Source organism: Panthera onca, chromosome A1 (genome assembly GCF_046562875.1).
Source record: "Panthera onca isolate mPanOnc1 chromosome A1, mPanOnc1 haplotype 2, whole genome shotgun sequence".
Taxonomy (NCBI): domain Eukaryota; kingdom Metazoa; phylum Chordata; class Mammalia; order Carnivora; family Felidae; genus Panthera; species Panthera onca.
Window position 1 is genome coordinate 127,945,933 of NC_138339.1, and position 24,331 is coordinate 127,970,263.

Sequence of the window (24,331 nt, forward strand, 5' to 3'; positions counted from 1 at the left end):
ACCCCCCGGCCCGGAAGGACCTGACGCGAGCTGGGACTTCGGCAGCCATCGCGCTTTGCAGTTCGAACTAGGAGGGTGTGGAATCGACGCCAAGCGAGGAATTGCGATCTCTCTAGTAGCAGGTGAGTGGCTGTCTCTTCTCTCGGTAGAACCGACAGGCGGCTGGCCGCTGTGGACCCCGGGGAAAGCGCACTTTTCGGGCCTGGGCCCACTGGGGCCCCTGCTTGTGGCCAGGCAAGAAAGGGTTGCCTGTTTTCCTCTCCGGGATCTGCCGGCACTGAGGCGGAGGGGTTCCTTTGCTGCTCCGCAGGGGCCGCCCTGATGGTCCGCTGCACAGCACACCTGCTGCTGTCAAACGGTGCGTTATTTCAGGAAAGAACGAGGGGACTCTGCCGTAGGCAAGCCCTTCTTTCCCCTCCGCCTCGGTGTCCTCACCTGGTAAGGTGAAGGCTGCAGGGATCACTGACAGCTCAAAACCCTGTGACGTCGTGTGTTTTCAGTTCTCCCAATTCGTGTGGGGGCAAAGTGAAAATCCTTACGAGTGCAAGTTAACGTTTGTTCATAGTCCAAGTCCCAGTTGCGTGGGGGGAAAGATACACAGTTGGGTGAAAACTGTAATGATTTATAGATTGTTCCAAGATTTTCCAACTTAGAAATTTGTTTTGACAACAGCTAAAACCGTGACCTCGTTGGCTGAAAGAACCAAACTCATTAGGAACGTAAGGTATTTGGTACATTGGGCAAAACGAGGTGAAGGAATACTTTTAACTTTATAAATTAAACCTAATATTATTTGCATATTCATCTATCAAGCTCACTATTACCACGTGTCCTACTCTGAAGAATATCCTATGTTCACTGTTAAAATACCGGTTAAGAGTATGCCGCCCTGAAGCAAATGAAAGAGAAGGAAACATTTACTGACTTTCCTATGAATGTGGCGCTAGTCACAACAATCCACTAAGGAAGGTAATGGTAGTATCTCTGGTTTACAGATGAGGAATAAAGGAAGATTTACAATTTGTTAAAAATTAGTGGTGCTGGTATGTCAAAGCAAACTGTGTATCTAATATTGCTTTAATGATTTACATTCATCACCAAAATACTTTGAACTTTAACAACTAAGCTTATAGTTCATTGGCATTTCCTGAGTTTGCAGAAAAGGAATGTTTTGCTTTTATTTTAGAACTGTTAGACAAGCATTGTTAGTAATTAGGAGGATTAGTATTTCAAAAAAAAGTACGCTTTAACTATCTTTCCTTTCACTTCAAGCAGGAATTGAGACAAAAGATTAGGCTATCAGAAATGAAAATCACTGCCACAGTATTTGAAACTTATAAATCAGAATTCTGTAGTAATGAGTCATTATTTCTTCACCCTTTTCTTTAAGCATACTTGGCTGATACTTTAATGATTTCTCTGCAGAACATTACTAAGCAAATACCTTTAAAATCACGCTGTTGAAAAAATTTTCTTGTGTTTAGCTTTTAGAACAGTTTCAGTTAAAAGTATTTTAAGAGGGTGCCTGGCTGGCTCAGTCGGTGGGGCATGAGACTCTTGATCTTGGGGTGGTGAATTCAAGCCCCATGTTGGGCCTAGAGCTTTCTTTAAAAAAAGGATTTTAAGGACTGAATTTGTCACTAGTATCAATTTTTACTTTCTTAATTCAGTATAGGCAAGTTCAGTACTCAGACTCACAAACTTTATTTGTAATACAGTGTTCTTTCCCCCTTTTAGCACTTAAAAAAAATCCTTTTCATATTTGATACAGGTTTAACCTTTCAGTGAGTGTCATTTTTCCCTAAAGGAGACTTGAGTTTATACTTACTGTTGATTACATGAATGAAAAAGCCTAATTCCATTATTATGATTGCTATCCATTTAATCCTAAATTTTTTTGAGTTTTCTATTTATATCACTGTTTCAAAACTTTAAAGGCTATGGAAAGAAAATCTAACAGTTTTAGGGGAAAGTATTTATAGGGCAACATTGTCTTGAAACATTCAATATTGTTCCTGTCCATCCTTAATAATGCACAGAGCCTTTCTGAAATTCTTTAAAACATAGTCAAGCAGAGTTTGGCCTTCTTTATATTTCTGCTACTATCTGAATTCAAAAGAGAAGGGTGCATAATTCCTAAATTAGCTTACAGATAGTTTACTGATCTTAAGGAATTTGTACACGTTTTCATCATAAACCCGATGGAGTTGGGTAGAAATTTATGATTAATTTTTTTCTAGTAAGTATCTTTACCTAGAATTGGAGGAAATTATTCTAGTACCTTTTCTGGTTACTGTCAGTGATGTTGTCATTAATATTTAAAGTAAAATCACGGGCACCTGGGTGGCTCAGTCGGTTAAGCGACCGACTTCGGCTCAGGTCATGATCTCGCAGTCCGTGAGTTCGAGCCCCGCGTCGGGCTCTGTGCTGACAGCTCAGAGCCTGGAGCCTGTTTCAGATTCTGTGTCTCCCTCTCTCTGACCCTCCCCTGTTCATGCTCTGTCTCTCCCTGTCTCAAAAATAAATAAAACATTAAAAAAAATAATAAAAAAAATAAAGTAAAATCAGTCATTAAAAATATTAAAACTTGGGGACCTAGGCTCAGTCAGTTGAGCCTCTGACTCCTGGTTTTGGCTCAGGTCATGATCTCAGAGTTAGTGAGTTCAAGCCTCTCATGGGGACACTGTCCATGCGGATCCCTCTTGGGATTCTCTCTGCCTCTTCCTCTATGCTCCCCCCCCCCCCAATAAATAAATAAACTTAAAAAAACTGTTGGGGTGCCTGAGTGGCTCAGTCAAGTGAGTGTCCAACTTGGGCTCAGGTCATGATCTCCCAGTTCGTGGGTTTAAGCCCCACACTGGGCTCTGCACTGACAGTTCAACAGTGGGGAAGAGCCTGCTTGGGATTCTCTCTCCTTTCTCTATGCCCTTCTCCCACTAGTGTGCACTTGCTTACTTGCACTCTCTCAAAATAAACTTTATAAAAATAAAAATTAATGAATTAAAACTTTTTCAAAGTTTGTACTTTGAAAGGGTACTTGGCTGGCTCGGTTGGTAGAAAATGTTTATCTCAGGGTTGTAAGTTTGAGCCCCATGCTGGTGTAGATTACTTAAAAAAAATAAAATCTTTAAAAATAAAGTTTGCGATTTGAATTTCAATTAATTTAGTCTGAATGAGTTAATACTACCTTATATTGTGTAGTTTTCAAAATGTTTTTTGGGTACATTATCATAATTAGTCATTCTTCAAACTCTTTGAGGCAGATGGCATTCCTGTTATATATAAGAAGAAACTGGAGCTCAGAAAGATTGGCTTTCCCAGAATGAAATAATAGTATTTCAGAAGATGCATATTAAATCCAGATTTTTTAAATTCTAAGATAGGTACTCACTCTAACCATAGCTCTACCATCCTTTGCTTCCCAAAGTTATTAATGTATTATCTCTATAATCCTACGCTGGTGTTATAGTTGTCTTTTTAGACTACAGGAGCTTTCATTTTTATTTCTTTATTTTTAAAAAACTAGCTTTATTGAAAGACCATTCACATACCATAAAATTTATCCTCTTAAAGTATGCAGTTCAATGTTTTTAGTATATTCACAAGGTTATGCAACCATCACTTTATTCCAGAACATTTTCGTCACCCAAAAAGAAACCAAGTACCAGTACCTATTAGCAGTCACTCCCAGTTTCCCCTTACCTCCCCTGTCTGACAACCACTAAACTGTTCTGAGAACTTACATGTTTAGGATGTTTCATATAAATGGAATCATCCATATACGTTTAATGGGACAAGGCTTAAGAAGTTATTTGTAACCTTGAGGTTCTGCTTCATTACACTCTTTGTACTGATTTTTATGTTACTGGAGTAGATCACTTTTCTAATCTGCACAGGCCTCTTTCCTGTTTGTTGTTCATGCAATAAATAAATCTGCTGACGTGTATATGTTTCCTTATTCTTGACCTTTGCTCTTCACATGTCTTAATAGTGTGTTCGTGGTGTTGTGTAACCTGTTCTCTGGGCTCAGGTATCTGTTTGTGGCTAAATAACTTTTATTCTTAGTTGGGCATTTTTACTTCTACTTTAAAATGACTGACTCTTAGCCTGTTTTAAAGTTCTTAGAAACCCACGACTTTATGCAAATATAAATATCTCATTATCTTCTAAAGCAGAGTTTCCCCATATATGTTATTAAATTATTTCTCTAGGGACAAATTTTACAATAGCAAATTTGGACCATCCTTATTGAAAAAATCGTTTTTCCCTCAAGGTTTACCTCATTCTCCCCTGCCCCCCCCCCCCATCAATCTCAGAGCTTTCACCTCACAACAGTCATCTTGGGTGAGCTGCCCCCCCCCTTTTTTTTTAGTAATCTCTACACCCATTGTGGGGCTTGAACTCAGGACCCTGAGATAAAGAGTCGTATGCTCTACTGGGGCGCCTGGGTGGCTCAGTCGGTTAAGCGTCCGACTTCGGCTCAGGTCATGATCTCTCAGTCTGTGAGTTCGAGCCCCGCGTCGGGCTCTGTGCTGTCAGCTCAGAGCCTGGAGCCTGTTTCAGATTCTGTGTCTCCCTCTCTCTGACCCTCCCCCATTCATGCTCTGTCTCTCTCTGTCTCAAAAATAAATAAACGTTAAAAAAAAAAAAAAAAAAGAGTCGTATGCTGTACCAACTGAGTCAGCCAGGCTCCCCTTCATTGAGGGCTTTGTCACTTGATTCACAGGCTTGCTCTCTATAGCCATTCTTCTAGGTGATTGGGCAGTCAGTGTGGACTGTAGACCATATAGCTCCAGCCTGGCTTCTCACAGCTTCCACTCAGTTCTTCGCTCAGGCTTTTCAGCTCTCTATGCCAGAGCCAGGCCTTGGAACTTAACCACCACGCAGACCTGATCCTCATGAGTTTTTGAACCTTGAGCTCTCCTCCACTTTGCTGACATAATTCTGGTCCACCTTTCACTTGTCTCATACTATGACTATGTCTACATTTGCTTTTCAACCAGATATTTTCCCCCATTCTCTCTTTTCTGTGAGAAGCCTGCCTTTGCTCCCCTACTTTATCCCCATATATTAGTTGCCTTTGTACCGTTAGCCACTCAGCCTGAACTTTTGATCACACCACTTCAACCTCTCACTAGTACTCTCAAATTCCAGTTCCCCTTGTCTTTTTTCACTTCTAAGCCCTATTCATTCCGTGTTCTCTAAAGCTGACAGTCACTGGGAAGGTAGGGTGGCAGGGAGAGGGGAAAATTAGAAATCCCTGCAGATGGGCAGTGCTGTGAATGTTTTTCAGCCCCAGCAAAGCACTTGGCTCTTGTTAGCACTCTTTTAATTTGATCTTTTCCCCACAGTAGGTAGCTATCTATTCTAATCCTCACTCTGCTCCTCAGAAAATTCTCTATCAGACTTCCTCACTTTTGGATTCAGATTCCTGCTACTTCCAGTGTACATTTTCTGGCCCTCCTTACTTCTACTCTTAGAGGAGGAGATGCACTCTCATCCCTGGCTCCTCTTGAGACTTTGCCCCTTTTGGTTAATTCGTTCCTTCTCTTTTTCTTTTATCTTTAATTTCTCCCTTTCTGCTAGCTCCTTCTTATCAACATACTCGAGCCTTACCCTCCTTAAGGCTTAAGAAGAAAGAAGACTTCTTAAGAAGAAACTCCCATTTCCCTCATTCCATTTCAAACTCTTTGAAAGAGGAATCTTTCCTTACTCCCTCCACCTATTGACCCTCTATCCAATTTGTTTCTCAGTAATAACAGCAACCAGGTATTAAGTACTTATTTTGTGCATTTTATCTCATTTGATCTTTACAACACTCAGAGATTTTGCAGAAGGAACTTGTCACACAGGTCATGACTCTAGAGACCAGCTCTGGTGCTTTAAGTACTGGCCACAGGCTCTCCTGTATTTTTGTTCCATGCAGGCTCCTCATGCTCTCAGCATTTGTCTCCTTGCCACAAAGCAAGCTGTGACATCTCTGCAGCTGGACTTCTTGGGGCTAACTCCTTTCCACTTGTGCCATCACCTCTTCTAATTCTTCTCCCCTTACTGGGTTCTGTCAGTTCTTCCACCCCCATCTGTCCCTTAAAGTCCATCTCAAGTGAAAACTCATTTCTTCTGTAGCATTTGGCTCATGCTTGAGGCAGGAGATCTTTAGGCAGAGCTGGTGGGGGAAATTCTGATGTTGGGAAGGAGAATGAGCAGAAGTTTTAAGATGGTTAAGTTCAGGTCACCAGCAGTGAGTGCGAAGTGGTTTACTTTGGTTCAGGGAAAGCTATAAATGGAGGATATGTATTAAGCTTGTAAAGGTGGCCAAAAGGTTTATAGTCGAAGTTCTGGAATACTGGACTAGGAGTTTGAATCATTTTTCATCTCACAGACCTCCAATGGCTCTCTATCCACAGGTATAGGGTGACCATATAAATTTCACACCTCATCAGGATGCTTTTGAGAATGAAAGGACGCACTATTGATAATTATACCGAGATAACTTTGCTGAGACTGTCCCCAGCAAACGAGGAGTTATAGTCACCCTGACTATGCAACAAGTCAAGTCTAAGATGACATTTTCATAAAGCCACTCTGGAGGGCATGTACAGATTGGTACAGACAAAATATGAGGTTAAGATGGTAGTTCAGGAATGTGATTTAAGGTTCATCACAAAGTAGCTCCTGTAGGAATCAAAAGAATGCTGAGACTACAGAAATTGATAGAGCTTGGAAATAAGCAACTGGATGGGGGATAAGAGGGAGAGAGAGGAATTACATGTCAGAGTCATAAGGTGGAGTGATTCAAAAAATGGTACATAATCATTTAAACAAATATAAACCTTTAAAATTTTGTTACAAAGCTACTGCAATGTAGGAGAAAGGGCGTGGACCTGGAAGTCAGAAAGACCCAGGTTTGGTACTTAGATGTGCCAATCATTAAGACTTGAGTTTTAGCTATTGCAACTTCAGTTTCTTCTTCTGTAAAGTGGGGACAATAATGTATTTATTTTGGGATGCCTGGCTGGCTCACTTTGGTAGAGCATGTGACTCTTGATCTCAGGGTTGAGTTCAAGCCCCACACTGGGCACAGAGCTTAAAAAAAAAAAAAACCAGTATTGGGGCGCCTGGGTGGTTCAGTTGGTTAAGTGTCAGACGTCAGCTCAGGTCATGATCTCATAGTTCGTGAGTTCAAGCCCCGCATTGGGTTCTGTGCTAACAGCTCAGAGCCTGGAGCCTGCTTTGGATTCTAGGTCTCCTTCTCTTTCTGCCCTTCCCCTGCTCGCTTGCTCTCTCTCTCCCCCAAAAGTAAGTAGGCATTTAAAAACAAACAGTATTTATTTTGAAAGGTTGTTGGGGTGCTTAGTGGTCACATAAAGTGCCCGGTATGTTAGGTCATATAAGTAGAAGAAATAATAGTAACAGCAGCTAACATTGAATGCTTAACTCTGTGCTATATACTTTGTGTGTCGTAATTGATTTAGTCTTCACAACCATCTCAGATAGCTACTATTACCCCCATTTTACAGGTAAGGATATTAAAGTAACTTGGCTAAGGTAAATGGTAAGTGGTAAAGTCCTGGCTCCATAGCTTCTGTTTTTAACCTCTTGACAAATCATAGTGCTCATAGGGATAACTGCTATTTTTTGTTTGCTTTGCTTTATTAAATTGAAAGACCGAATAAGTATTGTTTCTTATGTCTGTATGTTATAGGTAGCAAACATGGAAGACCAAATGCCTAAATTTAGTCTCATATTTCTTTCTCATTCTGACTCCTGCCTCCCTTGTTAGCATCTGTTGAGTGACTCAGTTTGTGGCCCCCTAACCAGTCACATCATCTCACAGTACCTGACTTTTTGCTGTTCCCACTTAGTTTCACACCACTGCACACAGTATAGCCCTCATAACCACTTAGCAAACTGTTATTTAATCTTCAAGATTCAGGCTGAACATCACCCAAGAAACCTTTCCTTACCTACAACTTGTGGCCGTTGTAGAAGTGTGCAAAGAAGACTGTTTTTCTCTTTTCTTATACAGAATACAAAGTATATTTGTGAGGGTACCATACCCTTTCCTGTTGTATTGCTTATTTTTATTCTGATTTTATGTTGTTATGATCATTAATCCCCTCAGAGCTTATGATTTACAGTATGGACATTTTTTTTCTTTGTGTTTATATAAGTCTTGAAATTCTATAGAGTAAGTTGTTACCATCCTAGGTACTATCCTATTCAGTTTTAACTTTTTTCAGTTAAATTACATTTGTATAGCTAACCTACCTCTCTAGAGTATAACCTTTTCAAGAGAAGAAGCCATGTTTATCACTAGTATTTGTATTCTCTGTGGTGTCTAGCTCAGGGCCTTGGACATAATATGAATTTAGTAATCATTATTGAATTAAAATATCTCAGTAAACCATTGCTTTGATTCTTTACAGTGAAAATTATGATATATCTTAAAAATCTTCAGAAAAGATAAACCACTTGTATATATTTTTTGTGACTACAAGTTTCAATTTCTGCATAACCTAGAATAATAATAGAACAAGATGTAATTTTCAGCTTCAGTAAAATAAGAACTTGTAACAATGGATTCTTGTGTGTATATATAAGTTGCTCTTCTAGTTTTTATTCTTGTGATACTGACACATGAAACTTCGTTATTTGTGAGTCACTCTCAGTCAGGAATGGACTGGTTTCAAGAGCAAAATTCTTCTCTTGCTAGTTCAAGTAAGGAATTGAAAGAGAGGAGAGGCTATTGCCTGGATCCAGGGAATCCCCTAGTAAATACTGGCAGGCATCCTATAAACTGGAGGTAGGTTGACTCTCACTCTCAAGGCAATCTAATCTCTTACACACCTTATCCTCAAGGAATTCTGAGTTTGGTGGGCCCGTCTGGGTCACAGTTGGCAGCCCACTGGACTGAGAGGTGGTTAAAGAAAGCAGTGCTGTGTGTCACACTTTGTCTAAAGAACGTCAAAGATAGCAGAATCCTTCAAATTGTTGGGACTTTGCCCAAATTTGGGGCCTGGATTTTGTTTACTTCTAGAAAATGAACTTTGTTGATCTGAAAGTATACTTTTGTATATTCTTTCATTTCTCAAGAAGTTTTTTTTCCCCTCTTCTTTCCATATTAACTTTATTAGTTATCAAGAACATGTCAAAGAAATGCTAAATTGAACTATACTCTGTATTTTCTACTGTGATTTAAAAAAATGTTTTTTAACATTTGGTAATATTAAAATTTGAAAAATGCACTAAGATTACAAGCCCAGAAATTGGCCACCTGATATCATTTGCTACAAAAGACCAAAAATAATGGAAAAGGGGGTTTTACTCCACATAGGTATAATCAGACTTTAAAACTTACTTCATTATCATAAATTTCCTTTCCTATCTTTCTCCTTGCTTTTTCTTCCTCCACTCCAAGGTTTCAGTAAGTATTTCATAGGCCATATATACCTTAACTTACTCTTGAATATAGATTATTTCCAAAAATTTTCTTACATAACACTTTGATGCACATCTTGATACATAAAGATTGTCTATATTTAGGACATTTTCTAAAAGTAGAATTCTTGGGTCAGATGGTATGACATACAGATTACTGCCAAATTAGTTGTTAAAAAGATTTGTAACAATTTATACTGCCACTAACTGCATCTTGTACCACATCTTTTCTAGTTCCAGCTATTACAGTTCATTTTCAGGTTTGCCACTGTGGTTGGTAAAGAATGGTCTCTAGTTCATATTTCTATTTTATTTTTTTTTTATTTTTTATTTTTTTTAAATTTTTTTTTTCAACGTTTTTTATTTATTTTTGGGACAGAGAGAGACAGAGCATGAACGGGGGAGGGGCAGAGAGAGAGGGAGACACAGAATCGGAAACAGGCTCCAGGCTCCGAGCCATCAGCCCAGAGCCTGACGCGGGGCTCGAACTCACGGACCGCGAGATCATGACCTGGCTGAAGTCGGACGCTTAACCGACTGCGCCACCCAGGCGCCCCACATATTTCTATTTTAATTAAAAAATTTTTTTGTTGTTTTTTAAAAATAGAGGCCTTTTTTCCCCTTTCTTTTTAAAGTAAGCTCTACACCCAGTATGGGGCTTGATCTCATAACCCTGAGATCAAGAGTCGCATGTTCTACCAGCTGAGCCCCACTAGTTTGTATTTTAATAGCATTTTGTGTTTTATGCATCAGTAGGTATCTGATTAGATCACCTTGGATAAGAATAGCTAACTCTTGGGGCACCTGGGTGGCTCCATCAGTTAAGTGTCTAACTTTGGCTCAGATCATGAGATCACGGTTAGTGAGTTTGAGCCCTGCATTAGGCTCTCTGCTGTCAGCACAGAGCTCGCTTCAGATCCTCTGTCCCCCTCTTTCTCTGCCCCTTCCCCACTTGTGCGTTCACTCTTACATACTTTCTCTCAAATAAACATTAAAAAAAGGGGGGGAGCACCTGGGTGGCTCAGTCACTTGAGCCTCCAACTTCGGCTCAGGTCATGATCTTGTGGTTCTGTGAGTTCGAGCCCCACATTGGGCTCTCCGCTGTCTGCATGAGCCCGTTTTGGATCTTCTATCTCCCTCTCTCTGCCTTTCACCTACTGTGTGCTCTCTTTCTCAAAAATAAATAAACAACAACAAAAAAGAATGGTTAAACTCTTTATAGGAAGGTTGTTATAGGATTGTTTACTCAGAGTTCATGTTTAATGTTGTTGGTGTTTAATGTCAACTACTGAATTCAAAACACTTTCTTTTCCAGACTCTTTAAGGATTTGGATATGTCCTTCATATTTGACTGGATTTACAGTGGTTTCAGCAGTGTGCTACAGTTTTTAGGTAATGTTGGCCCTTTGTTCTCTATTGTTATCCCATTTAATCCTACTTAAATAAAAGTGCTTATTTGTCTAGAGCCTCTTTATGTATAATCCACTAGTTGTGAATGTGAATTTTGAAATCATACTAATGTGTTCAAATTACTCATTGTATATCTCTTATAAATTATGTAATCTTGGGCAAATTACTTTCTTTACCTTAGCCTTAGTCTCCTTATCTGTAAATTAACAGTAATTCCTACCTCTTTTAAGGTTGTTGATAGGAATATTATTTACAGGAGTAGCTACCTGTGATTAGCCAGTTTACCTAAAAAGTTTCTGAGTGCTTTAGATACTTTATCTCATTTAATCCTCACAGAAACTCACTGCATTATTTTTGTTATTATAAATTTATGTTCCATCAAGTGCCTTGTAAATGGCAGCATAAAATCTGCTAAATGAGACTTGTATACCCAGAAATTCTGAATAGTGATTTTCCTCTCTTTATAGATATTAAAGAGGAAAAATCATAGCATCTCATTCTCTTACTGACATTCTTAACTTCTCACGTTTTCCAGTGAAACAAGCTTTTGATTGACTTTTATGTTACCATGTATACAACTTTATTATTGTAGTAATTAATGAAGATGTTCTGATCTCCTGTTTTCGAATCTTACCCTAAGTTTAGTCTCCATGTAATCATCATCTTGAACTGGCACAAAGAGAAGCATTTCATGTAATTACAGAGTTGTCAATGTAACTCCTAACTGGCCACAACTGTACTTATGAATTGTTATCTCCTATATAAATATTTTTTCTTCCACAAACATAATCTTAACCAAGGAAATAAATTTTGTTTGGAAAATACATATCTTGTTTGACACTATATATTAAAAGGATAAAAATTTAAGATCAAATTTTATCAGTCTATTTTTATTTCTTATATGGACCTCAATATTTGCAAATTTTTAAAAACCAGTTTTCTTTTTTTTTAATTTTTATTTATTTATTTTTGAGAGAGAAAGAGAGCATGAGTCGGGGAGAAGCAGAGAGAGGGGGAGAGAGAGGATCCCAAGCAGGCTTCTCACTGTCAGCACAGAGCCCAATGTGGGGCTCAAACTCACAAACCTTGAGACCATGACCTGAGCCAAAATCAAGAGTCGGTCACTTAACCGACTAAACCACCCAGGTGCTCCTTTTTTTTTCCTTTTTAAAATAAAATCTCTCACATTATCTTATACTGTCACTCTGCTACAGGTAAAATATCAGATCTTCCATACTACCTCCTCAAGAATTCTTACATATTTTTATCAGACTGAAATATTTTGTTACATATGTACAAAAACTGGGTCAAAAGTAAATGTTTTCAACTTCATTATATTGGGATAACCTGGGTTGTGATGGGTATCTATGTCTCAGTTGATAGAAAAATGATTTAATGCGGAACTACATTGTAAAGGCAAAATAGATTGACTCATAAGCAGGAGCAAGAGGTTAATAGGGCTAACAGTAGGAGGCAGTGTAGAGAAATGGAAATGAACCAAAGCTTTTGCATCAAAGATGGGTTCTATCTCAGATCTGACCTCAGCATTTGAGCAAGTTAACTTTGAGCCTTTGTTCCCCTCTGTAAGAAAGAGAATAATGTGTACTTCAAAGAGTATTTTGAAGATTAAATGAAGTAATGTGTAATGCTTAACAGTGCTTATCACAAAATAAGGATTTAGTCCAACCCACTTTCAAGATTAAAGTTTAAATGTCCTAGGTGTTCCCTTTTGGATTCTTACCCAGTGCACTGTTACTACTTAAAAGGTAGGAAAGATTGTGATTGCACTGATTAGAAACCACCTGTGTAGAAACATTTTAAGAAATAGAAGTGTTTAAAAAATTATTAGTCACAGTTCATGATTAAATGAGAAATATAGTATCTCAGCTCAAATAAATATGGAAGACAATCTTCCCCTTAGGATCAGAACTGTTGGGCACTGAGTGATCAAAACATTAGGACTTCAAACAATTTACTTTTTAAGCATCAATGTGGAGAAAGACTTAGGTATTATTTTGGCGTGGACTTATTAAAAAATGAGTAACCTGAATTAGCATTGCCTAATGTCTTCAAAAGTTCATTTTTTTGATTGAGTAAACATATTTTTGAGTTGCTACTATGTCCCCTGTCCTCATGTAATTCCATAGGTGTTAGACAATTAAATATGGAAAATAAAATTCATTATTGCTACATACCTATAAGAGTGTCCAAAATCTGGACAATGACAACACCAAATGCTGGTGAGGATGTGGAGCAGCAAGAACTTTCATTCACTGCTTGGAATGAAAAATGGTACAGCCACTTTGGAGGACAATTTGGTGGTTTCTTACAAACCTAGACATACTCTTACCATACAATCCAACACTTGTGCTCCTTGGCATTTACCCAAAAGAGCTGAAAACTTAGGGCCACATACGAACCTGCACAAAGATTTTATAGCAGCTTCATTTATAATTGCCAAAACTTAGAAGGAACCAAAATATCCTTCAGTAGGTGAATGGATAAATAAACTGGTTTATCCAGATAATGGAATACTACTAAGCACTAAGGAATTTTGCTTAATGGAATACTACTAAGCTCAAAGAAATGAGCTATCAAGGCATGAAAAGACATGGAGGAACTTTAAATGCATATTACTAAGTGAAAGTCGTCAATCTCAATTGACTGTATGATTACAATTATGTGTCATATGCAACTATATGACATTCTGGAAAGGCAAAAATACAGAGACAATAAAAAGAGCAGTGGTGGCAGGGCGGGTTGGGTGGATGAATAGGCAGAGCATATAGGATTTTTAGGGCAGCGAAAATACTTGTATATTGTAATCATGGATATATGTCCTTATATGTTTGTCAAAATACAGAATATACTCTACTAAGAGTAAGCCCTAAGGAAACTCTGGGTGACTATGATCGATCAATGTAGGTTCACTGTTGGTTAAAAATGTACCATTTTCGTGAGTGATGTTAATAATAGGAGAGGCTATATATATGTGTGGGGACAGGGAGTATATTGGAAATCTCTGTACCATCCTGTCAGTTTTGATGTAAACCTAAAGCTGAAAAAAAGCCTTTAGAAAAAAAAAAACTCAACATGGAATTTCTCAACAAATGCCAATCTATAAACTGGTCAATGCTGTCTTTTTTCTATTACTTCATCTATCAGTACTTGGTTGATACACTTAAAAAATTACGTGCTTGGTTTTTTTGTTGTTGCTTTAGTTTTATGCAATCCTGTGAATAGTTCAACCTTATTGTCTCAGGGAAATTTGACAATGACCTAAACTTTCTATTGCAAGAACTCACTATGATTTTTATTGTCAAAACTACTTAATTTATTTTCATCCATGGATATCTCTTTAATTTCTCTTTTTGTCTCGTTTCATAAATACATGATCTCAAGCATTTTTTGTTTCTCTAGTAGTGGACATAGATATTTATTCCCAAATTGTCAAGGGAATCAGCATTTTGGCACTGCAGATAAGTTTGGATAATACACATTCATTGATTGGGACAAAGTTTAGGTTTAAAATGATCTGAATTTGCAGATCATGATAGATTTAAAATAGCTCTTCAAAACTGAAATTAGACTAGAAATCCAACTTTATTCAAGCAAATTTATAAAATCTTACAAGTTCAAAAGGTTAATAGGTGTTTCTTTATAAAACATCTAGAGTAATTAGGGAAAGTATCCAAATAACTAAACTGTAAATAATTATATTTATATTATACTTTTATTTGAAGTCATTTTACTTGAATAATATGTCAGATAGCACTTTGACTAATCATAGGTCTCATTACTCTGCAGGATTATATAAGAAAACTGGTAAATTGGTATTTCTTGGATTGGATAATGCAGGAAAAACAACATTGCTACACATGCTAAAAGATGACAGACTTGGACAGCATGTCCCGACGTTACATCCCAGTAAGTATATTCCCCCATGCAACAAACTACTTTATTAAGTGATAATAATTCATAGGCACTAACCAAAAGTTTTTTGGGTTTTGGTGGATAATTGTGATCAGGTGATTTGACCTATTAAAATAATACAGTAAATAATAGCTGACCCACTCCCAGGGTGTATATTTAGATCTTGAAATAATACTCCTATCTTCTTACCAGTTTGTACACCCTTCTCCAGATAGAGGAATTAAGGTTACTTTCTCGGGGATTATAACATGATTGAGGTCTATCCAACCAGATACTGCTTAGGCTATAAATAGTCACCATTACCTTGTTTATTTATTTATTTTGAGTAGGCTTCATGCCCATTGCAGAGCCCAGCATGGGGCTTGAACTGAGGACCGTGAGATTAAGAGTCAGATACTTAACTGACTGAGCCACCCAGGCGCCCCCACCATTATCTTGTCTAGATAACCTAATTTCTTTCACATTTTAAAACTACTATTTTAATCCTTTTTCAGTGTGGACAGATTATAGTCATATTATACTTTGTTAGTTACTCTCAACTTATTACCCAGTTATTTTTCTAGTCTGAGAAACCTCAACAGTATCTAATATAAAGACCATAGAATTATTCCAAAAAACAGGGCACATATTGATACATTTATACAAAGTTTTAAAACAGTTTAAAAAAATAATTTACTGTGGTTTCTTTAAGACAGACTACCCTGAAAGACATTAACAATGATTCTGTAAATCACTTAATACATACCATCCTTTATATAATACATACTATCCTTTATATAAAGTAAACATTAAAGTGACAAAATTATTAGAACATATGCCTTATAAATATCTGTGACCTTGCTTTTACTGTTGAAAAGTCTATGAATCAAGTCGACATAGAGTAAAATGAATTTTAATAGTTTTATTGAGTGCCTGGGTGGCTCAATTGGTTAATAGTCCAACTCTTGGTTTTAGCTCTGGTCATGATCTCACAGTTCATGAGATCAAGCCCTGTACTGGGCTCTGCACTCACCGTGTGGAGCCTGCTTGGGATTCTCTCTCTCTCCCTCTCTCACTGCCCCTCCCTGCTTACTTTGACTCACTCACTATCAAAATAAATATACTTAAAAAAATAAAAATAAAAGGGATGCCTATGTAGCTCAGTCAGTTAAGCGTCCAACTTTGGCTCAGGTCATGATCTCAGAGTTTGTGAGTTCAAGACTCACATCAGGCTCTATGCTGACACCTTGGAGCCTGGAGCCTGCTTCAGATTTTGTCTCTACCTCTCTCTCTGCCCGTCCCCCACTCATGCTTTGTCTCTCAAAAATGAATAAATGTTAAAAAATTTTGTAATAAAAATGAGAATAGAATTGAGAACTGGGCCAAAAAGTGGATAATATGATAGTTATTTAATTCAGTAAATATTCAGAGAACAAGGACAGAGAACAATGACAAAAAGTACCATTTTATCGATGAAATTGATAGTGAAGTTGGAAAAGGAAAACTTCATAAAATTTTTTTATATTGGGAAAAGAGTGGGGCTAAGATCTTATTTTTAAGTTATCTCTATACCCAATGTGGGGCTCAGACATACAGTGTACGTTCTACTGACTGAACCAGCCAGGTGCCCCCATTTTTAAATTTTTTGATATTGCTCTCATTTATTCAACAAATATTTATTGAGTACCTACTTTATGTCACACATTATTCTAAGTACCAGGACTAAAAGCAGTGGCACAAAATAGTTGCCATCTCAACTTTCCTACAGCTCACATTCATTTTATCTTACATTTTGCATTAATCAAAAGCATATGTGAAAAGGTAACATGTATCTACCCTATGATCTGACAGTTCCATTGCTAAGTGTGTATCAAGGAGAAATGAAAACATATTTTTACCAAAATCTTTGTACAACAGTGTTTATGCCAGCATTATTTGTAATATCCCCCAACTGCCCCCAACAGCTCAAATAGCCATAAAAATAAAAAATAAAAAAAGAAAAAAGAAAAAAAAAAGGATAAACAGTGAAATTCTATTCAATAAGAAAGAGGAATAAACTGTTACATATGGTGCATATTCTGCATGGAAGAAACTGGTCACAAAAAGTTACATACGTTATGGTATCATTTATATGAAATTGTAGAATATGCACAACAAACCTGTGGTGCTGGAATTATTGCTTCTGGGAGTGGACATTGACTGGGAAGGGGAAGACTTCCTGAGATATTAAGAGTTTTCTGTGTCTTAATTAAACTGGGACTTTTTATAAAGTAGGGAGTCTATTAAGGATTGTAACCATAAAGGTGGTTTCCCAGCTACATCCAAGCATTATATTTTCCTTGTGGAAAGAAACACACTTTGAACACAAACTGTATTGATTATTCATTCACTTAGGAGTCTACATAAATAATTTTTTAACAAGAAAGTACCCTGGGGCCTCAGCAGGTGTAATGAAGAGTTAAAATTACACTGAGCCTTTCATTATGATCATAGGGACTTCTGCTTTTGGCTCTGATGGAGTAAGAGTGTCTGGCATTACCCTCCACTGTAAGCAGCTAGAAAACTGGACAAAAATATATACAAGTGTTTTCAGAACTGGACAATATCTAGCAGAGGACTATGGTTCCTTAGAGATGGAAAACCTTTCTGTATCCAAGCTTTATCACAGAGATCCTTTTCAGACCATGGTGCAGGGAGAGGAAACCCAAACAAAACACAGTAGTCTTGCTGAGTTGAGGAGACAGAGACCAGAATATGGGGATGCTGAGGTGATGAGAATTTGCTTGGCATAGTACCAGAGGAAGGAGCTCTGCAGAGAAAGAAGTCCAGCAATGTTTGTGGCTAAATACCAATTTGTGTGCACAGGGTAAAACTCCCCATGGCCAGTCACAGAAAAATTTCTGGAGAAAGAATAACTGTAGCAGGGCTGTTAACCAAATAATTCTCAGAGCTCATATGGGGCCAGGAATCACTCATGTTCCCACCAGCCAGAAGGCAGAAACCTGGTTGAATACACAGGGCATTCCAAAAGAGATTTCAGAAGAATCATACCTTAGTAATGGGGCTGAAGTAGCTGTAAAGTAAAGACTACTTTAACCTAACAAAACTTAAAAAGTGATCTGCAAGCAGTTTTCCTGCCAGAATAAAGTTCACATTGCTTCAAAAGAATACAACAATGTCTAGCATCCAATAAAAAATTGCTAGACATGCAAAGAAGCAGGAAAGTGAGATCCACAACCAAGAGAAAAATTAATCAGTAGAGACAGACCCAGAAGTGACTAAGATGATGGAATTAACAGATAAGGATGTTGAAACAGCTGCGAAGAATGTGCTTAAGGATTTAAGGAAAATGTGAACAGAATGAGGAAAGAAATGGAAGATATAAGACAGAACCAAGTAGAACTTCTAGAAATGAAAACTTAATACCTGAAATGAAATTTTTACTAGACAAGGCTAATAGTAAATTAGTGCCAGTACTGCAGAAGGAAAGACTTGTGAACTTAAGTCAACACCAAACAAACTATGTAAAATGAAGCACAGAGAGAAAAATGAAAAGAAAATGAACACTCAGTGACTTGTGGGACAATACCAAACAGTCTAGCAAACTTACACTTGAAGTCCCAGAAGAAGGGAGAGAACAGAAAACAGTTTGAAGAAATAATGGTGAGAATGTTTATTAAAGTTGTGTTTATCATTAAAGACTGTCACTTGCATAATATGAGAGCTACAAGGGAAAATTATTTCCCTGGTAGCATCTAAAATGAATTACAGGAAAAATTATTAGGTTGAAACAGTTACTTGAATTCACAGCAAATAATTATCTGAATAGTTAATATTTTCAGCAGGAAAAATAGAGAAGGAAAAAACAAGTGTTGGATTTGTGGTGGGTAGTGAATACTAGATTATTACCATTACTTGTATTAAACTGTCAATATAAATTGGAGTATATCTAATTACAACAAATTCTTTTTTTTTTTATGTTTTTTTTGAGAGAGATAAAGAGAATACAAGTTGGGGAGGAACAGAGAAAGGCTGGGAGAGAGAAATCCCAAGCAGGCTCAGCACAGAGCCTAATGTGGGGCTCGAGCCCACAAACCGTGAGACCATGACCTGAGCCGAAATTGAGACACTTAACTGACTGAGCCACCAAGGCGCCCCAACAAATTATTTTATCAATTCCTAAATGTTTGATTTGAACTTATTTGCAGTTAAAATAAACCAAAGTAGCAATATATACCATGAATGGAATCTGATTTTCTTGTAAAAATATTTTGTATTATTATTTAGCTTCAGAAGAACTAACTATTGCTGGCATGACCTTTACAACTTTTGATCTGGGTGGACATGTTCAAGGTAAGATTCTATGACTCTTATAAATAACTTTATTTTATTTTAACATAATAAAAATGTAGCCATTATTTTCCTGTGCATGAAATCTCATTCTATTCAAGAAAGGCCAGAGTAGACTTAAAATTTAAAAATTATTATCCCCAGATAAGCTTTAAAGCAAAGTGTGATTTTTATGATACCCCTGGTCAATTTAAATCTGAATTGCTTTTGGTGTAAAGTGTGTAAGCAAAATTGAGGTTCTGTTCTCTGTTCCAATCCATATCTCACTGATGGTCACAATTACATTATGATGATGTTACTGCTATGCATTAAAAACCTTCAATGGCTGACCTACAAATAAAACCAAACTCCTTGACCTGGCATTGAGGATCTCTGCAATCTGATCCCACTTTATTTTTTGTCTTTATTTTCCACTGTTCCCTTTCCTATTCTCTGTACTCTAACCAAACCAAACCCCTTGGTGTTCTCTCACCTTTGTGTTTTTAATTCATGCCACCCCCATCTGCACATGAGTAACCCACCTTCAGGGCCCAGTGTAATTGTGGCTACTGCCCCTGAGAAGCCACTCTCACCTATGAGTGCTCTCAACTGTACTTCTGTGGTGTTTAGTGCATCTGTGTAAACGTCTGCAAGTTTGGAAAAGACTGTGTTGTCTCTTCTACTAAACTTTCTGGAACTAGAATCCGTTTTTTATGTCCCTCAAAAGACATGGCAGTACCCAGCACATAGTAATTCATAAATAATGAATATTACAAAGTTTGTGGGCATTGTAAAAACCTCTTATGACAAACAGTTGAAAAGATTTTAAGAGGCTGTGGCTAGTGAATGCACATTTGGAGACATAATAATTGTTTGAAATATATATATGAAGTACTTTCCAGAATATAATGGTTAGAGAGAATTGGAACCTAAGGGAGTTTGTCTGAGACTTAATGTCTGTATTGTTTTTAAGATATGTCATAAAACTGAAGTCAGAAAAAAGTTGCTTACCCATAAGGCAGCCCTAAAACTTTCCTTTAAAAACCGTCATGGAAAATATTACCTGAATGGTTTCGTTGACTTTAGTTAATTTCTGTTACACAGTTAGCTTTTGTTTTAACAAATCTGTACCCAGTACTGACTTCCTTCTGTCACTGACTACAAATTTATCAGTGGCCAAAAAAACTGATAAACTAGAAATGTCAAAAAATGAGTACCGCATATAAAAAATAGCAGTCATCCAATGAACTTAATGTGCATCATTGTCCATTGGTAGCAAATATTAATTCCACTTCTAACATGGGAAAACTGGGACAGAGTGAAGTATTTGACTTGCTCACATCAAGGAAAGCCTTCCTTGTTCTTCTGGAAAGATTTAGCAACACCAGGTTAAAGATAAACTTGAGTGAAGTAGTAGCATCTAAGGGATAATTACAATTGAAATCTTGTTGGACTCTTCCATCAAACCATCTGCTAGGTTTGACCAGCAAATAAAATCTAACTCCTGATTGTTTTTGTTAGCTCGAAGAGTGTGGAAAAACTACCTTCCTGCTATCAATGGCATTGTATTTCTGGTGGATTGTGCAGACCATGAAAGGCTGTTAGAATCAAAAGAAGAACTTGATGTAAGTTAACTAAAACTAAACATAGTTGAATTGTTCTGGTAAGCTTGAGGAAATAGGTTGGAGATCTAAGTATCAGAGTGCAGCTTTTGTGCAGCCTCTGATATAACTCCTGGCAGTTTGTGGAGCTCAGTGATTATTCTGCTAGGAATGCAGAGACAGTAGCTTAGAATAATTGTAGCTATGGAGGAAGTGCTAACACAGACTTTCTTCCCGAAGACCTAAGCTCACTCTGTGCAGCGTGCCTTGTATTTTATTTCATGTCTGCAACATACCTGGAGTGGTTTGGTCTTGAGTCCCTCATCATCCTAGGATGCCATTTTCTTCGGGAGTTGTCTGGAACCTGGAAATGGTATAACATACTATCTTTGTCACCACTTCCAGGAGTGAGCAGGTCACGTGTAGACACTTCTCCCCTCTCCCAGGTCAGCTGCTTCGTAAAGGGATTCAGAACAGCAGGGAAGGCCAGGGCTAGATCTGGGACCACAGAGAAAGAAATTGCATGATTTGACCTGACCATGTGTCTTCCTATAGCAGGCAAGTAAATAATTGTTCATGTGGAAAAGTCCAGGTAGGTTCTATGGTCATGGAACAGGGTCAGGGAATTCCTGACTACTTACTTTGTGCCAGGCACGTGTATATTAACTCATTTAATTCTCAAATCAACTCCATAAGGTAGGTGCTACTATTCTAAATTCTCTTTGAACTTCAATGAGGCTTATTTATCCAAGATCTCACAATTCATAAGCAGCAGAACTAGAATTGAAACCAGTTCTGCCCACCTTCAAGGTGTTCATTTTAGTACCTTAGTGATTCAGAGTGAGTAGAGTTGAGCATTTATAGAAGGAACTTTAGGGAAACAGAAGAATTGAGCTAATGGTTTCATTGAGCTCACTTTATTTTTGTTATTTTTTATTTTTTAAGATTTTATTTTTTTTAAGTAATTTCCACACCCAAGGTGTGGCTCGAACTCAAAATCCCGAGATCAAGAGTCACATGCTCTACTGACTGAGCCAGCCAGTCGCCTCTGAGCTTACTCAAATGTGGGAAAAGTTTGCCAAAGATAGTTTGCAAAACTGACATGATATGATAGAGTATGAGTCTTTGATACTCATTTGGGGTCTTGTCATAATGAGCCTTTTAGATGGTTTCATATCAACATCTTGTCTTTCATTTTTTGTTTTATTTCAGTCACTAATGACAGATGAAACCATTGCTAATGTGCCTATATTGATTCTTGGGAATAAGATTGACAGACCTGAAGCCATCAGTGAAGAGAGGTTGCGAGAGATGTTTGGTTTATATGGTCAGACAACAGGAAAGGTAAATAATTTTTTTGGACAAGTGTGACTATTTCATTTGACAGTATAAGTGTCTTTTAATTTAATGTTTTATTTATGTTTATCTTCTGAAATACTGTATTCTAATACTAGTGCTAATAGTAATCATGGTTATGATTAGCCCAACTGGTGGTTTGCCTTTTTGTTGTTGTTGTTGTCGGGTATAATTGACCTGTAACATTAGTTTCAAGTGTACAACCAAATGTCTTTTAAAAATTAAAAAAAAAAAAAAAAAAAAAAATTTTTTTTTTTTCCCTTAAAAACTGTCCTTTCTACATTTTGGTCTTTTTTAATGTCCGCATGGGTTATATTTCTACCACTGAATGAAACCTTTTCTTGGTGATAACAAACATATCAAAGCTCATGCTTACGGGAAACTAAATTAAAGCTTCCAGAGTTTTATTCATCATAGATTTTCAGAATTAGCCACTAAAGAATGTACTTGAACGTTTAAGTATTCTGGTCGTGTATTTAGGCCCTGAGTTCATCAGAGATCAAAATAAAATGTAAAGTTGAACACAGGAGTGTTTGGGGGATTTTGTAAACATAATACTTTATAATAAGCTTCAAGACACATTATTTTTGCATGCATTTCTACTAGTATTTTTTGGGGGGAGGGACCTTAGTATTGGAAAATCTCAGAGTTCACAAAATTTCCTTGGTTATATTTATTCTTTCAGAGTAGAGACATACTACAGTCTTTGGAAGGAGACTCCTACGTTAGGGTAGACTTTGGTCTGTTTTCTGTGTCTTCTTTTCAGTAAGTCAACTCCCCATTTTTAGGAGATGGCCTTGTTTAGTCATAAACGTACTCAGAAAATGTTTGTCTTTAATATTAGCGAAGCCAGGTTGGGTCATTTTTTTTTTTTTTTTTTCAAGTCAAAGATTATTTTCATTCTTGTGTGCCTCACAAGCTCACCTCTTCCCCACTGAGAAGAGAGAGGTTTCCTGTGTGTCTAGGGGACTTGTATGCCCAACACCCATGGCTTAGCACAGTCACCCTTTGTTCTAAGATGTATAAGCTGCAATTCTGCTGTAAAGTGGAGCTTTTATTTCCTAAAGGAGTCATCCATCATAATGTCTGTCTTCCCTTCTAGGGCAGCGTATCACTGAAAGAACTGAATGCCCGACCCTTAGAAGTTTTCATGTGCAGTGTGCTGAAAAGGCAAGGTTACGGGGAAGGTTTCCGCTGGATGGCACAGTACATTGATTAACAACAACCTGCATCAGTTCCAGGTCTCACCATTCAGGCCTACTCAGAGATTTGATCACTCAACATGCATAACTTGAATTCAATAGACTTTTGTTGGTTAGAAAACAGATGTTTTTTAGATTAATATTATATCAACTTAATTTGAGTGCAAATTTAAAACTAATTCAATGTAAGTTTGAATATCACAATGTTAGCTTTCTAATTCCATAAAAATAATTAGTTTTTACAGTTTATAATCTGACATTACCCCCAGCGCCATTTGTAAAGAACAACTTTCCAGCAGTACATTTGAAGCACTTTTTAACAACGTGAAATTACAAATGTAAACCATATTTAAAAGCTCATCATGTTAAATTTTTATGTACTATTTTGGAAATAGTTTTTAAATTTTAGATTATATGCCCACCTATCTTAAGTGTACAGTTAATAATTAGCTTATTGATGATTGCATGATGCCTTACAGTTTTCAATATTTTTTCTTATGCAAACGTCATGCAATAAAACAAACCCTAATGTTTGGCATCTTTGTTGGGCAGATGTTTCATTTTAATGTGTCGTATCTAGCTAGTATGCTCTAAACTTTTGAGTAACATCATACGTATGAGGAGGTTGTGGGGAAAGGAGAAGGCTTCAGAATTTTTAGAATAATGTTTAAGTCCCTAGAGGCTTTTGCGTTTACCAGGAGACAAGTTGTGTTCAGTTGCAGCTTATACCACATTTATCTCTGAATCGTGTATTTTTAACAGTAATGCTACCGTTAGTAGTGCTGATGGGGTCCATGTCCTTGTTGCTGTGGGATCGGCCTTCTGAAGAAAAGCACATCTTTTGGTACAACACAAGGTTAATCTGGGGTATGATAGGTTCTAAAGCTCCATTCTAGTCTAATTCTGAAGCGTTCCAAACTTATTGGTGCCCAATTTGTTAATTTGTGCCTTTTGACCAAAAGTAGTGACAGGCACCAGGCTCCCCACGTTTAGAGGTACTCCCCACTCCCTTTTACATAATGGTACTCCCAGGGTGGGGGACAAGCAGGATCTTGTGCCTAGTTTCATTGTGGAGGCCTG

General features: G+C 37.4%; 1 protein-coding gene across 1 annotated transcript; it reads left to right on the plus strand.

Annotated features, from left to right (window-relative positions):
* Positions 1-6: 6 nt before the first annotated feature.
* Positions 7-23,789, plus strand: SAR1B (secretion associated Ras related GTPase 1B). Its single transcript, XM_060636112.3, has 7 exons — positions 7-122; positions 10,757-10,833; positions 14,659-14,778; positions 19,051-19,116; positions 20,614-20,717; positions 21,906-22,037; positions 23,152-23,789. The coding sequence occupies exons 2-7, from the start codon at positions 10,776-10,778 to the stop codon at positions 23,266-23,268; spliced, it is 597 nt and encodes a 198-aa protein (XP_060492095.1). The 5' UTR covers positions 7-122; positions 10,757-10,775; the 3' UTR covers positions 23,269-23,789.
* The last annotated feature ends 542 nt before the right edge of the window (positions 23,790-24,331 follow it).

Coding starts and splice junctions, on each gene's coding strand:
- SAR1B (XM_060636112.3), top strand. CDS start 10,776: ATGTCCTTCATATTTGACTGGATTTACAGTGGTTTCAGCAGTGTGCTA. Junction 10,834..14,658: donor CAGTGTGCTACAGTTTTTAG/GTAATGTTGGCC, acceptor ATTACTCTGCAG/GATTATATAAGAAAACTGGT. Junction 22,038..23,151: donor ATGGTCAGACAACAGGAAAG/GTAAATAATTTT, acceptor CTTCCCTTCTAG/GGCAGCGTATCACTGAAAGA.